Raw genomic sequence first — 16,241 nt, 5'->3', positions numbered from 1 at the left:
GGAGAACGTGAACCATCCGTTTCCAAAATAGCCTTTTGGGAATAATATTTTTCAGAGCAAATCTTCTCCTGAAACTACCAAAATGTCTTTTTTTTTTTTTTTCCCGCCCGGTGAGATTCTTGCACGTAGCAGTTTGGAAACAGCGCACGTGCGCCGCCTGTCACTCTGCATTAGTCCCGCATCCAAGGTGTGTATTATCGCAGCTGAGACCACACGGCTGCTCTGCCGTCCAGGAAATTAGACGAGCGCACAGAGAGAGAGAGAGAGAGAGAGCGAGGGAGAGAAAAAAAGAGGTTCCTCTGTACGATATTGGCACCGACCCCGCACTCTTCCTGCAGGTGTGAGCCGCCCAAGTGGAACTAATTTGCTCGCGCACAACAGTTTGCGCAAAATTTAATTAGTCCCCATATTTTTTTTTTTAAAGCCGGGATTGTTTTAAATGCAAATATATCATTTAGCCCCATGAATGGCTCCCACTGTCAGGGAGGAGCTGCCTCGTTGTCCCCAGAGCGGCGCTATTTTTGCGACCAGGTGGAGTCTCGGGCTCGAGCAACCGCCGCCGCCGCCGCCGCTGCAGACGGTCGATAACATCTTACGATATCTGCCCTGCTGTTTTCATTCACAGCGTGTCTAATATGTGAAAATCCCAGAGCGAAAACATCTCAAATGTTCACTTGGCAGAGTTTTCTTCGGCCAACTGGCAGGGGCGGATCTGTCGGGGGGTGCAGCGGCCCACCCCTGATTGACAGGGTGGCCCACCCCGTCAGATTTGTAAAGACTAAATATGTGACGTTGCATTTTGTTTCTGGCTACATCTAAGTTTGTGTGCACATGGTTGTATAAGCCTTGGATATTTCACAGCCCCCCCCGAAAAAAAATATGCAACAATCTGTATTCTTCGCAGCTGCCGCCGACTGGCGCAACACTTTCCGACTGGAACATTGTCCAAAAAAAGAAAACGGAAAAAAAATGAATCGTCGACTTCAGAGATTTAATCATGCATATCCATGAGGTGGTTGCAATTCGCGAGAGGGAGATTAAAACAAGATTTGTTGAAGTCGACGCAGCGGAGGATCAGATGGCGTTTTGCAACTCAATAATCTCCTTTCAGACACTCCCTCTGTGCACAAACCCCGCGCCACCGAGTTCATCGCGCCAGATTTCCGCTGGAAAGCTCGCATTATGCAAACAGCCTTTTCGGGGGGGTGGAAACGTGCTTTATTAATAATTCAGGGCATTCCATTACAGCCAAAACATGACTATTGAGCACTTTTAACCATTGAACGAAGGCTGCAGGTGACAAAATTGTAAAATAATTGTGTACAAAAAAAGAAAGGAGAGGTGCTTTTTGAGATCGCACCCACAAAAAGTGGTTGGAGTGCTGCAGGAGGCAGCATTAGCATAAGCCTGCACAACGGGCTGAAACGCACTGATACCGCGTCCCGACGTCTGAGCAGCTTCCCCCTGTCTCTACACTCATATCTGTAAGTTTAATAATCTGAGAGCTCAAGGCTGGAGAGTTCAGGAGAGGAGGGAGCGGCTACGAATGAGTAATATTAAAGTGTACGGAGAGCTTTCCACACAAAAATAAAGAAAAACGAAAGGAAGGAGGAGGAAATTTTTTCTGCAGATTTGAAACTAAAATCCTGGGTGTGTGCAAACGAGGGGAGCAAGGGGGCCAACAAGTCCACCCTGGGATTATATATAATATGAAGTCAGCGCAACGTGGCGGAAAACAAAAAAAAGATGGTTTCCAAGTGTTCTCTCAAGGATTTGTTGCCACGAGTGGACGCGAGCTGACTGCGAGGCCAAAGGATGACTAATGAGGACGGCTCGAGATAAACAACCGACGGGCGCGTCACTGGATAAATATGTTTAAAAAAGAAAATCCCCATATTTAGTAATGTTGCTGAAAAATGTTTGGGAATTTTTGGCCGGGAAGCAGAGATTACACCCAGATCTTTGGCCCGCTGGATGTAACACGAACCCCCCGGAGAAGTGAAACCCGGGCCTGCATACCTCCTGCGCTACGTGGCCACACGTCACCGCTCCGCCTGCCGCTAGCCGCCTGGCATTGCCGGGAAGTCAGCGGATATCCCAGATGGGATGATGGATTGCCAATGCAATCGCAAAAAAAACAAAAAAAACAGAGGTATCAGAATGGTCTCTCATGGTTCGCCTTTTTTTCACGCTTTTGGCCTGAGTTAGTCAGAAACTGTGTTTCCATAACCCCTAGAATTGCGCAAAACCGAAATATCGCAATAAACAACTGGATGTTTATTGTAAAAGAGGTATATCGCAAAAGTGTCATTGAAACACTTTTTTCGCAGTTACACGTCACCGGACGTGACATACAGGGTCACGTGACCAGTTCACTTCAAGTGAAAATGGCTCCTTCTGTTTGGACGGAGGACGAGACAGAATTTTTTTTTTTTTTTTTACAAGTAATCAAAGAGAAAAATATAACAACCATTCTTGACTGCAAACAAGAATTACGGCTTATGCGCTTCACACCATTCAATGGAAACACCTGCCAATCGCAATTGCACTTTGTTGAAACTGTTTCGGAGAAGCTGTCATGGAAACGCTGCTACAGTCAGTCCACGCTGAGTGGCAGAGACACGTCCGCGTTCGCCGAGTCGCTTAGCGCAAAAAAAGATGTTGGAAAAATAAAGAAAAAAAAGAATTTAGTTGCTACAGCGTCGTTGAACCGATGACCCGAGGACCCTTCAGTCTCTCCCTCGACTTCCTCGAGATAATGGAAACGTTGCCTCGCTCCTCCCTCCCAACCCCTGCCTTCTCCCCTCCCGACACGAAAACACCAACGGCGGCGGCAGCGACCTCTCGCTCCGCTCAGGTTCACCTCTCGGCCCTTTACATCCACAGCTGCAGCTACCTGCTGGGCTTCATCCCCCTTCCACTTACACACACACAGCCAGCTCTTCCCTTCTGAGTTTTTTCACCCCCCCTCCTGCACGTCCGCCGTGATGCAACCCGGAGCTCAACTTCTAAAATACATTCCTACTTCAGAATGTCCACACACCAAAAAAAGAAAGAAAGAAAAAAAAAAAAAGGGGAAAACTTCTATTCCCCGACTCTGTCTGACAAAATTCTCATTCACGGCTGTGACACAAATCTCCGGCGGGCAAAAAACAGTTCCTTCATTGTCATCTTCCTTTCTTTTTTTTTTCGTTGTTGTTGCTCTTTGTTTGTGTGCTTCGCTCTCACCTCTTACTTCCCTTTGTGTCCCTCCTCCCCCTCCTCCTCCTCCCCTTCCCCGGCTTCCTCTTCTCTCTTAGCACGGAGGGAGATAAAAGGCAAATGAAAGCGCCGCAGCCTGGCTCTGCCTGCCTGCCTACCCAGGCATAAAGCACCTCTCTGCGGATCCCGCTCCCCGCGCCCCGGCCCTGATTACAGCTGGCAGCGTCACTGATAATCACGTCATTTAGATGCAGCTTGTCCTCCCTTCCATTAGCAAGTCGAGGCGGAGGGAGAGTATCCCGAAAAAAGAGAAAACGCACCAGTCGAGCTGAGGCGGGGCGTGCGGGCGGGCGGGGCCTCGCGGGTGGTTTAACATTCGGCCGGTGTTGCTGCCGAGGGCTGGCGAGGGTGCCCACGTAAACATGGAAAGAATTTTAAAAAACAAAAACAAAAAAACAAACAGAGCTGCGGCGCAACTGTGGAAGTTGGGTTCTTGATCAGCCCCGTCAACCAGGACTGGATACTGAACTTCGATGCATTTGCAGCTCCGACTGAAACCCTGCGACCCTGTGGAATACCGAAAAGCTAATCAGCTTTTGGTGCCTCAAGAGCTATTATCTGAGCTATTTTAATTGTACGTGACTTCAAATAAACCAACGAATAAGAAGGTGGACGAGGTATCCAGGTTTGGGTGCGCAGGCCGCCGTAGTTAACTGGTAAGCTCAGGAGGGGGAAGATGCTGGGATTATGATGTTGTAATTTCTTCTTCAAAATCTACAAATATCACACACTGAACCTTTAATGTTTGCTGAGGATGTAGCAGCAAAGAATGGGAAGACAACACACTTGATTTGGAGGAAATCCTGATTTGAATCGCCAGTAAAATGGAACAATTTTAAAAGTTTTGTGCTGTCATTGCAATGTGTTTTTTTTTGTTGTCGTTCAAATTGGCTTGAAAACGTATCGAAACTTTGTGAAAGGTACCCGGCCCTGCCGTTGGCGGCTGCATCCTGCGTGCTGACGGTGGAGGAAAATTCAATTGGAGGAATGAAACCGGGTAAGCTGGGTTTTAACGGAACAACAAAGTTCTTAATTATCATCTCTGAGGCGTCACGCTGAGCTCTGGCGAGGCGGCAAACGTCACGCGGTGATCTGGCTCGCTGTCGGATGCAGGGACGGCGGCGCAAAACATCAAAACTATAGACTTCACTTGTTTGCAAAAAGGCCGCCGCAGAAATGAATTTTTCAGCGTGGACGACTTCACTCAATCCAATCTGAAATTCACACCACTGATATGATTTTTTTTTTTGTTCCGAACGCACTTGGAAACAATGAGAGAATGGCGCGTATATTATTAGAAAACACCCATTAAGCCCCATTTCTTCCCTCACTGACTTTCTATTTTTAGGTGCTCTGCCAAGCACTTGAATCATTATCAGCCTGGCCCGAAGCACTTCTTGGTACACAATGGTACATAAATAAGAGGAAGTCTTTGTGGCTACGTCTCGCATTGCACACACCCAGGAAAAAAGAAAAGAAAAGAAAAAACAAAAACATGTATTTTCAGTCTAAAAACCTCCCAGATTCCATCTTTCCGCTTGTCAACGTGCGGGAAAAAGAGGCGAGCGCCGCTGTTCGACCTATAAATGGAAGTAAACTCCTCCTTGACTCGTTCCGACATGTTTAAATCATGCCCTTGTTTCCACTCTGTGACATCATCTTTCGGCGGGTGACAGGCTGCAGGGGAATCCGGTCGTGCCTGGTTTCCTTTTTTGAGGTTTTGAACTAAATAATGGACGACGGGTGCTGGATGAGCTCAGCCGGCATCGGCCGACATACTGCTTTGGATTGGATGGTTCGCAGACAACATACAAAAAAAAAAAAGAACCAAAAAAAAGAATTCTCTTTTGTTGTGCGGGAAGCGCTGCGGGTTTTTCGGGGAGGCTTGGGCAGTTTGTCAACATGCAAACTGATGCTAATAATGCCCTGAGGGCAACATTTAAAAGGATCTATTGGCATAAACAAAATACATGTGTGTGTGTTTGTTTGGTTACATTGAAAATCCCTTTAAAAAAGGAACTGCTGTGTATTCATTCGTCACAATCGACCATTTATATTCACGTAAAGCTGTTAGATGTTTGTAAATCCAACTGTCCAAAGGTTGTAAATATCTTGTTTTCTTTTTCCGTTTATATCCTATGAATATTTTACTTTTTGCTTTTTTATTATTGCATTATTTCTTTTAATTATGCAATACAATTAATACAATTCTCTTTTCTTTTTGCACTACACAGTTGCTGCACTAATAATGCAAATTTCCCCAGTGTGGGATCAATAAAGGTCTTCCATTCTATTCTATTCTATACTAGAACTTTAAGGCGAGGATGTCACAGATGCAACAGAATCTTAACAAATCAGGGGTTTTTCGGTCATCTGTTATAATGTCATTATGTCCTCTAGTACTGTGTTTTTTCTTGTGGTTTTGTTTGTTTGTTTTTGGTTTGTTTTTGTCTTTCAAGTCTTGTATAAATTTATATAATGTCGAGTTCATGTTTGTAAATTGACTCCTTGTTTGTTTACATGCATGGACCCCCTTGAACACGACATGATGCATCTCAAGGGGCTAATCTAAATAAAGAATTTCCAAATTAAACAATGGAGGCAACATGTGTCTCTGTTGGTGTGTGGAAATGGTACCTACAATTGTAGGTTCACCGTATGACGTCGTTGCGTTGTGTGGGTTCTTGAACCTAAAAGAACTGTGCAGGAAATTTGGCTGGAAGAGGACTTTGGGTTTGGGATTTATTTTCTAATTGCCGCAACTGTGCTCCACACTTATTACTCTTCATTAAACCAAAACCTAAGACTGAGGATGCCATTTGAGGACGCAATCCAACGTGTGAGGTTGTTGGGTCTCTTTTTATTAGCTGTCCCACTCTTGTTTACTCTCCTGTCGGGAGAGGGAGAGAGAGAGAGAGAGAGCGAGAGAGAGAGAGAGAGAGAGAGAAAAACAAGCCCACCATGGCAACAGGGTCTTTCAGCCGACACTGTGTGTCTTTGTACCATCGACTGTCGCGGCCGCTCTGGCTAGCGAGCGTCGCCGTGACACACACACACACACACACACACACACACACACACACACACAGACACACACACACACACAGACACACACAGACACAGACACAGACACAGACACAGACACACACACACGCACAGACACACACACACACGCACACACACCAGACTGGCAGCGGACCAATGGCGGAACCTGGTATCGCGCTCTGGCTTCGCCTTATCTGCACGCTGTTTACGAACAGTCAAAGAGTCCATCACTCGCAGCTGCGCCGTTATCTCGGCGACCCAGGCGAACGCGTGCAGAATGCTGGAGAAGGCCAATGCCAAAGCCTGTGCACGTATATATAAATATATATATTTATGTAGGTGTGTGTGTGTGTGTGTGTGTGTGGGACTGAACCGCATTTTATGCAAAGACAATGAGACAATGGAGCATCCTGTTCAGATAAAAATGATTCAAACTGCACAGCAAGTGAAGCTTCATCCAACCGACAGGTCAAATGCAAAATAATAAATCTCAAGTTACCAGTTTGAAGCAACTTGACCAGGGCAGGTTGCCATTTTCATTTGTCTTATTTTGCTGACTGAGTGTCATTGAGAGATTTTTGAGGAGAAAACAGACATCAAAAATCAGCCTGCAACCACAGTGTGAATGCAGCGAGCTGCTGCTGCTGCTGCTGCTGCTGCTGCTGTCCTCACCCTGTGGAGGGAGTCATGATGCAGCCCCCCCGGTCCACCGTCATCCTGCAGCCGCAGCCGCGCTCCGGGGTGTCGTGGTTCATGCCAAAGTTGTGTCCCAGCTCGTGCGCCAGAGTCACAGCTGCGCCCAGCGGGTTCTCCGAGTGGTCCTGAGACGGGAGGGAAATAAAAAGGGGGAAACTTCACTTTCTTGCGTAATCGCACAATTCGAGCACGCGTCAAACTCGATTGAGTAAGTAATTTATAGTGTTTTTTTTTTTGTTTTTTTTTGGAAGGAAGAAGACGAGTCATTTGGAATTTACTCCAAAAATGAAAGTTGGGTTCAAAGAAAACAATTTCCAACTCCGTGTCCTATGTACCCCCTCGTCCCTCCTCTATTACTCGTCCTCCTTACGGAAGCCGGAATTCATCCGCCATTCCATTACCCCCGCAGACCCTATCACACCGGCTGACCGCTGCACTGAGCGCCGCGCGGCCGCTGACTAGCCGCGAAACGCAGAGTGAGAGTGGAAGTTTCAGTCTAGACTTCGGCGTGCAGATGGATGGAGACGCAGGCTGAGGACGAGAAAAACAGAGGAGGCTCAGGCAGAATTTCTTTTTTTCCGTAAGAAGAAAAATTGAAAAAAAGAAAAGAAAGGAAAATGAAAATTAAGACAACTGATACAATGGCTGTGTTTCATCCATCACACACACCCGTTTCTGCACCGAATACTGAATGTTTAGAACAGAACTATGAGATTTGGGAGAAGCGTAATAACTCCAAAATATCAAATAGTCAATATCTGTTGGCCAGAATTCCCAATATTATGTTTCCTTCCTGCAGCACACAACTTCTGTCTCCCACTTCTGGCACACACAGTAATTACACCAACTCTGCTAACATGCTCACAAAGCTGCATCTTCTTATAGGATTAGCGTGGGACTATTTTTCGGCTCCCAGCCCAGAGAGTCTCAGAAGTAACTGGTCCCAATCAAGACTGAGAGAAGAGAGAGAGAAAAAAAAGAAAAAGCCGAGCACTCAGCCGAGGGTAGAACAGTGTTTTCAACTTGGTGCATATTAAAACAACCTGGGGAAAAAAAAAATAATTAAAGAATCTTTCCATGTGAAGATCCCGAGGAAGAGGTCGCCCATTTAGCCAGTCAATCAAGTATTTTTTCGGCATGTGCGGCATGAGAAAGTCGCCGGCTTCCTTTTGAAGAGCACAAGTTGGATGTCAAGGTTGAGGGCGAGCCATTTTATTTTCCCCGACTCGTCTGATTAAAAGGCGGCACGGGGAGACGAACTGCGCCTTTAAAAAGAGTAATTGGGAAACTTTACTTTGTTGCTGTCATAGTTTATCGCTGTGCGCGTGTGTGTGTGTGTGTGTGTGTGCGCGCGCGCAATTTATTGCTGATTGCCTAACCACAAAAAAAAAAGAAAAAAGTGTATTATCAGAGTCAGCAGAAATGGATGGAACTGTCGGAAGCCGTGGTCATTACTCTGAAGTGGCCATTGTCTCCGATGGCGAGAATTTGATGGCGACGGATATGAGAAAGAGCTCCGATGGCCTCCCCCCCCGATTTCATCCGCGGCCATGTGAGGCAAAGAGTCGCTGACAGAAACACTAAAAGTCGACGGCGTCCGCTGTGACAGCTCAGACGTGGCCGTTTACATTTAAGGAGACGGCGGGAGTTCGGGAAACAACTTCGCTGGTTCGGACTCAAAAAAGGGGGGGGGGGGGGGGGGGGGGGAAACAAACATGAAGTGATTCACCCACGTGGTAGCGAACGGCTCACGAGATGATTCATGTCATCAGGTGGGTCCTCTAACTGGCTACACGGCCCCTTTAATCTCCGTTTGGAACCATCTGCCGCGAGCGAGTAATGGGGAAGACAAACATCTGGAGAGGCCGTGACCGGCTGGGAGCATATCTTTTAATGGGGGGCGCACATCTGGGCTGGGCCGAGGGGCGGGGGGGGGCGTAATGGGATAGGCTGCTGATAACCATTTTATGATTTTGGCACAGGTCTCCCAGACTGCCGTAGCTCGTCTCCCCAAAAAGCCGCCACCGTTTCCGGCGCTCGGTGATAATTTTGCGTTACCTAAGGTGAAGCGGCGGCGATGGTGGCGCCGTCGCCACCGTGTTGGTAAAAAAATACAGTTTGACTCAAATGCGGCGGCAGCGGCACAGTAAACAATTTACAGCGCTTCATAAAAATGTAAATGTGGCTGGGTTTAAGCGTGGCTGTCTTTATTTACCCCCCCCGTTTTCCAACAACCGCCTCGGAGATGTCGCTGGGAAAGTGTGATTGAATGACTGCGAGACTTCAAACGACCCTTCGAGGGGCCGAGTTCCTGCATCCAATCCCGCTGATTGTACGCTGCTAGCCATTCCCCTATGTGTACTTGTGTGTTTGTGTGTGTGTGTGTGTGTGTGTGTGTGTGTGTGCGTATCGGTGTTTGCAGTGATGACAAGGGCATGAGAGCTGAGAGGGTGCCAGCGCAAATAAATTACATTTAGCATCGCCACTTCCTGTCAGACCTCTGGCCCGCGCCACCTCCAGCAAACAGCAGCTAGCTAGTTTAAAAGCCGAGCGCCACTTTTTAAAGGTGCGGGGGCTCGGCGAAAGAGGAAGACCGGGTACCGGGCAGAAGGTCTGGGGAAAAAGCTTTTTCTCTCACCATGACGATGCCTCCAGACTGCTCCACGGTGCACATGCTCATGATCGGGGCCATGCCGATGGTGGTGCCCTGGAAGTACACGCCGCTGCAGGGGACAGGAAAGGATTAGGAGCCGGCGGTGGGAGGTTAGGGTGGAGAACACACAAGGAATCCGGGAGAATCTGTAGATTGTTTTCTTTTTTTGCCTGGTTACTCAGAAACTGCAGCAGAAAGCAGGTAAAAGCAACGACCTCATCTGCAGTTAAAGGAACCAAAACAAACCAGTGCAGGTGCCGCAAATTACCAAGTAGCACCAATTTTCTGGGGTGCTCTTGTTCCTTCTGTGTCGTTTTGTTTTTCTAATGTTTGAACAGGCTACCCGCTCTTAGCAAGGAACTGATGGTAATTGTTGTTCACTGATCGCTATTTGCATTTGTAGCAGTCGTAATTTAAAGGGAACCACCTGATTAAATAGCAGCGACCTGTTCGTCAGTGAAAATAAACTTGATTTAAACAGCGGCTTAAAAAAGGATGCAGTCAAAAAAAAAAAAAGCAGCATTTTGCATTGAGCTGCTTCCATAAATGTTTTGCAATTTATTATAGATCATCGTAACGCTTCAGTTCAGGGATGTATTGGTTTCAGAAACTGTCTAGTAGTCATTTTTTCAAGGGCACACAGCTATTAGAAACACATGATCAGTTGGAAGACCACAGTGAGAGTTTATTAACTAGATGTGACCTAAGTACAAACATTTGTCCAGGACTTAAAAGCAAAGCTTAGTCAATAACAATAATGAAGCAAAGCAAGACTGGTGACGTAATGGCCTGAACCAGCGGATCAGAAAGTGCGCCGAGTTTCTACAAGCCTCTGGTGTGCGCTTTGTTTGGTCTGTTTGTGCTGCCGCATTTGTCTTCCTAATTGGAATTTGTTGAAAAAAACCCAAGCCAAAACAAAACGGAGCAAATAAACAAACCAATAAAATGAACCCTGGTGTGTCAGTTTAGGGTTAGCTGATCTCAGTGTGTGATTGGAATTAACAGGAAGACGATTAACGTCCCACAGTGGAACCGCCGGCAAAGAAATGAGCGCAGGGAACCGTTTTCCCCCCGGAAAATTGTCGATGCTGGCGGCACAAACAAAGTAACAGCTCGGCAGCCTCGTGGCCCTATTTTTTATTTATTTTTTCGTTTTTTGCTGCCGCGTCGGGTCGCAGTCCCACCTGATGAGCTGAGCGTTGTCGTGCGGCTTCTGGGGCAGCAGCTTGACTTTCCGCCAGTCCAGGAACTCGTGCAGCGTGGTGAAGGGATCCTGCGTGATGGGACATTTGTCGGCGTCGCTCCACACCTCCAGGCCCACCAGGGCCACGCGGATGTCCAGGGCCCTGTAGAACTGTCAGTCGAGCAGAGCACAGTACCGCAGAAGTGAGGCCAGGGGGGAGTCTCACTTTGACATCAACAAACGCATCGTGTTAAAAAGGCAGCTGGTAGCGGTGGGCCATACTGGGGATTTTGGTATGGGTCCGTGATGCTTTGCTTTTACAAATCCATTAGGATATTATTGTGGCCACGTTCTGAAGCGCAGCGCTGCCAAAAGGGTATCGGTCAGGCGGGCGCGGCAGGTTTTAGAGGGACGTTAATACATCACGCAGTCGCCCATTAATCTCCGCCGCCGGGGATATTTCTATTTTTAAAAAAGTGAAGTGATTTATTCCTCCGGCGTGCGAGGGAGGCCGTTGCGTTACCTTGTCCACGTAGTTGGCGATCTCTGCCAGTCGCTGCTTCACCTTGTCCACGTCGCGGCCCTGCTTCTGAAACTAAGACAGGAAAAATTGCACGTCGTCAGCGGCAGGCCGAGGGGAAATGGGAGCGACCAGAGCGACGGCGCACAACAAACCACAAATAAATTATTTATTATATATATATTATATAAAAACATTAGAAATACTATTTTGAATAAAAATCTTCCGGTCAAGTTTAAAAAAAAAAAAAAAAAAAAAAAAAGTTAAATATATGTTAAGAGCGTTGAGTGTCTTTGAATTATGTAAGGTGAGAACAAATGTTAAATATAGATGTGTTTTTTGGAGTTAAATTTTGCAATTGGATCAGTGACGATTTGAAAATGTGTAGATCTTTGTTGAGTTTAAAAAACAATATTGAAGGGCAAAATACTTCATGATAATAAGAATAAATGATTAAATTGTTATAATCAATCAGTTGATTGAACAAGGTTACATTATTGTACCCTGTAAACGAAAATAAACCATTCATTCATTCATTCATTCATTCATTCATTCAACAAATCATTCATTAAGAAAACGTGCATCGCGGCCGGGTCGGTTAGCGTCGCCTTGGCTTAGCTGGACACTTGCCAAGACTAAGACGGGGTGCGTGAGAACGGGCGCGGAACATGGGCGAGAGGTAATAGGTTTATGGAGTGGGACGTGCAGTTTTTTTCAAGCTGTGACCATCTGGAAGGAGAGAAGAGGGAAAAAAAAAAAGGCTGGTCCGCAGGGAGCAGGTAGACTGGCAGCTCTAAGAGGCTGCGGCACGTTGGATCAGCAGTCAGGCGGCCTTGCACGCCAGCTCTGACTATACACTAAATCCTCCCTTCCAAGTCCCACCCTCTTTTTTAAAAGGAAAATAAAGTCCCCTCTCTCTTTTATCAAGCCAGTGACATTAGCAATAAGTGGGGGGCTGCCAGGAGGACACAACACAATGCGCCGCCCACCCGTGCTGCTGGTGGGAGACTCCTGTTTTCACACGGTCCTTTTCCGGCTTCCTGTCGGCTCCGCTGGGGAATCGTTTCGCATTTCCTGTCCAAAACTGAGCCTCTGCCACCGCCGGACCAACGAGCGCACACACCCGCTGCACACTGACCTAATTCTGCAGCAGGCCCCGGCACGACCCCCGTCTCCGCTGTTACTTCGCTTTTTTTTTTTTTTTTTTTTCCATTTCTCTCCATTTCCTTTTTTTTTTGCACTCAGCATGAAGGTAGAGCACCGCACACGTCTGTTCGCACACTCTGAGACGCGAGAGACATCAAGGTCTTTACCTCTCTGTTGTCTGCCACGATGATGAGTTCGACGTACTTGGTCGTCTTCTGAGCGTGCCTTTTATGCTGAAGGAGAAACAAGGAACAAACAAACAAACCAAAAAACAAAGACAAAGTGCAAGTTTGAGATGTGCAAAGGTTTTGCAGGAAATTAGTTTTTCAAGGACTTCTGTTACCTTCTTCGGATCTTCTCAAAAACTGTCAAGTGATGTCTGTTCCCGTCGGCTGAAAGGCTTTTGACAAGATTCTATACTTTCTTGTTCGACGGCGGTTGAGTGAGTGTCATGTGAGGTTAATTGTAACGCTTTAGCTGGCAGCTAGCAATTCAAACCCTCAGTATCGACGAAGGATGAAGAAAACGCAGCAGCGAGCTTTCAGATAATAGAAATCCTCCCCGACAACAAACCAAATAAAATGTAGCCAGAATTGTATGTGCAGAAACATAAATCTTGCGATGATACTGCGAAATATTTGTCTCTGTCAACTATTTCGTCATAGAAATTCTGCCGAACGTCTCTGCAGTTCGAGAGAGAATCGCGGCGACGCGTAATAAAAAGACATTGGACTCAGATAAGGGCGGTAAAAAGAAGTCATTCTCAACCCTAAAGATTGAATATGACTCTGGGGCCATTAAAAGACAGTGTGTTGGGAAGTTTTACTCCCCTAGACTGGAGTGGACACTTTAGTGTGAGGCGACAGTGGCAGATGGATGCTGCACCTGCTCCATATAAACCACGGGCCAAACCTTGCGTGGGCCCTCAAATTTGGGCTCTAAGTGCAGATAAAACGTGTCAGGCCCAAGGCGACACCCTCTGGGAAACATTCCAACTCCAGTGGGCAGGCTGGCTTTGATGGGACATTTGGTTTAACGCCCGGCTGGTCAAACGTGACATTTGAAATATAGAAAAAAAAAAAAAAAAAAAAAAAAAAGGAACTGTGATTCTGGGACGACCAAGGCTGGACACATCCCGACGAGAGCGATCAATGTCTCACCCTTGCGCGGAAGAAGCGGAAGGGGTTCCTGATTTGGTCTTCCGAAGGAACTGTTGACATGTTGAAGCCGTGGCCGCAGTCGCCCTGGGTCATGGCGAGCTTCTCCACCCGGTAGACCAGGTGCGTGTCGTTGCCGTGACGCCGCACCGGCTCGATGACGAAGGTCCTGTTTTCGAGGGCAACGAAGCCTCTGCGGAGGAAACAGCACAGGCAAAAATCTCTTTCAGCAAACCCTTCCCTGCCCCTCGTTTCCTCTTTCTTTCTTTTCTTTTTTTTTTTTACCGAGACCAAGGGGAACACTGCAGATCCTCTATTTGGCAGGTATCGCATTACATCCAATCACTGCTGTAAAGGACAAAGGCACTTTTGAAATTCACGAGCGAGCGATCCGACGGCGAGCGCAGCCGCTTTCTTGTTTGTTTCTTCCAATAGGGAGAAAAAAATTCTATTGTTTGCCAGCGGTTTGGTGGAAATCTGTGTTCCAAATTGCATTCGTCCATTAGAGTCGCTGTGCGGCCTAATAACACACTCCTGCGCTGCTGTTACCTGGGGAACATTTTTAAAAAAAAAATTTATTCTTCTTCTGGTGCATTTTATAATGGAAAACAGACAAGAAGACAACGGCTCAACACAAATGAACACGCCGCAACATTTATGCTCCATTAAAGTGGACATGAAACACAAAACATAGTTATCGTCATTTTAAAAAGGCCTCCCACCCTGAAAAACATTACATTCTGTTTTAACACTGATGGCAAAGGGTATCTCAAAATACGGCTATTTACGGTTAGCTGTTAAACCAACGGGCGGCGCCACTGCTATCGTGTTGGCTAGCACACAATCTATTGAAAATGGATGGATGGATGGATGGATGGATGGAAGGATGGATGTGCCGTATTTTACTGTGAAACATTAACGTGACGTATCAGCTTCACTACACTGTTCAACTTGGCTGTCAAATAATAATGCAGATTTCACTTTAAATCTGAAAGTAGAATGAACAAAATACACGGATGCTTTAAATATCTGCATTTTGTCTGATACCAGCAGTTTGGTTTTATATTATTTGCCCTTTTTCTTTTTTTTCTTTTTTTTTACACACAGCGATACTTGCAAATGCAAAGTGCCACTTTAGGTCGACTCACCGGAGACCCGAGCAGGCGCTGAGAGTGACGTCCGAGCCCGGGTGAGCCTGCACTCTGCCGTGGTAGTAGCAGTTGTTCTACAAGAGAAAATTTGCTCGGTTTCAATCACAAGAGTTTCAACCCTTTAGGAATAAATTCATAAGCAGCAACCATTCGCCGGAGAGGGAGAAGAAAATCTTAATTTCCAGCCAACTCCCTTTTGACAAGTGCAGTAGAAAGCAGTGAGGAAGATGCTGATGGAAAGCAGATTTATTGCATTAGGAACAAAAATAGACTGGGCTACAAAGACTGTGCGCTTGGGCTATGCTTGACCTAGATTACTTCACCTTTCAAGAAAACACAAAACTCTGGCGATTGTCTCCTGCGCTTGGATCCTCAGAGTGTCTGTCAGCGGCTCAGGGCTTTTATTTTGGAGTGTTTGCTCATTTATGTTTGGAGCCACAAATAGCAGGCGGCCGCCGCTGCCGCCGCTGCTGCCACTGCTGCTGCTGCACGGGTAAAAGTGAGTCGACTGACCCTGTAACGTGCAGACAACTATACCGGAATTCAGCAGCGAAGCGGTTTATCGGCTGAACTCAAATCATTTGAGTCCTTCTAGAATGGTTCCTCTTAAGTACTGCAAGACTTTATTCACAGTCCACATCTCGATCTGATCCTTGACGAACACGGCGTTCCACCGAGTTCAGTGACAGCCGGCACTGGAAGTTTGGGGATGGGTGTGTGGGGGAGATTACCAAAGACAATAACAGTATGTCTACTTGACAAGCTGACGCAACGCTTGTAATATCCTCCCACTCAAATTTTGGGAGCGTTCTGATAGAGCGGGAATCGGCGTTTGCATAACTTTGTTGGCAAATAAGCCTGTCAGTCAGATCCGGAATTACCGAAAAAAAAAAAAATCCTCCGTGCAAAAGCTGTGGGGAAAACCTGTCAACATTTCAAAGTTCTATCATTCAATTTCACAGTGGTTCCACTCCAAAGGGGAAATAAACTCCTTGCCGCTAATGTGAGTCCTCCTGTGCAAGTGCTGCAACATGTCGGCCTACAACGAGGAAGTTAAAAAAAAAAAAAAAGAAAAATTGAAAAAAAGAAAAAAAAAACTTGTTTCACGGGGAGTCAAAACACGTCCGTCGTGGTGGAATAAACAAGTTTGTCTGCTCGGCTCTTGTTAGCGACGTGAATAATTTGAAGAGGAGTGCTTCACTTTCACTGGAAACATTCAACTATTAATATTTATTTAGAGAGAGAGGACTTGTTGGGGACAGATCTGCCCATAAAGAGAGGATTCCATCATCAAATCCCACCGGCCATATCGGCTTTAATAAAAAAGATAAATTATATAAAAAAAAAAAACCTGGCAAAATAACACCACAGCTTACCATCAAGTGGGTCACAGGGGCAAAAATCCCATCCAGGCCCCAACTGCCTTTTG

At 46.5% G+C, this 16,241-nt stretch overlaps 1 protein-coding gene and 1 long non-coding RNA gene across 3 annotated transcripts in view; one reads left to right on the top strand and one right to left on the bottom strand.

Annotated features, from left to right (window-relative positions):
* Positions 1-16,241, bottom strand: part of adam12b (ADAM metallopeptidase domain 12b) — a 76,658-nt gene that overhangs the window by 24,743 nt on the left and 35,674 nt on the right. For both annotated transcript variants that reach the window (XM_076038434.1, XM_076038435.1), the window contains exons 5-11: positions 14,810-14,886; positions 13,665-13,854; positions 12,672-12,737; positions 11,362-11,433; positions 10,840-11,009; positions 9,641-9,725; positions 6,979-7,127 (exon numbers count right to left, since the gene is read on the bottom strand). In XM_076038434.1, the coding sequence (XP_075894549.1) occupies positions 6,979-7,127; positions 9,641-9,725; positions 10,840-11,009; positions 11,362-11,433; positions 12,672-12,737; positions 13,665-13,854; positions 14,810-14,886 (809 nt within the window). The remainder of the gene's footprint in view (positions 1-6,978; positions 7,128-9,640; positions 9,726-10,839; positions 11,010-11,361; positions 11,434-12,671; positions 12,738-13,664; positions 13,855-14,809; positions 14,887-16,241) is intronic.
* On the top strand, positions 3,371-5,848 carry LOC142896646 (uncharacterized). Its single transcript, XR_012928384.1, has 3 exons — positions 3,371-3,917; positions 4,182-4,258; positions 4,938-5,848. It is a non-coding gene; the product is annotated as an uncharacterized LOC142896646 (long non-coding RNA).

The sequence above is a fragment of the Nelusetta ayraudi genome, unplaced genomic scaffold (genome assembly GCF_046127955.1).
Source record: "Nelusetta ayraudi isolate G7.1 ecotype Tasmania unplaced genomic scaffold, CSIRO-AGI_Nayr_v1 ptg000056l, whole genome shotgun sequence".
NCBI lineage: Eukaryota > Metazoa > Chordata > Actinopteri > Tetraodontiformes > Monacanthidae > Nelusetta > Nelusetta ayraudi.
Note: the sequence above shows the minus strand (reverse complement) of the source record. Positions and strands in the feature narration are given on the sequence as shown.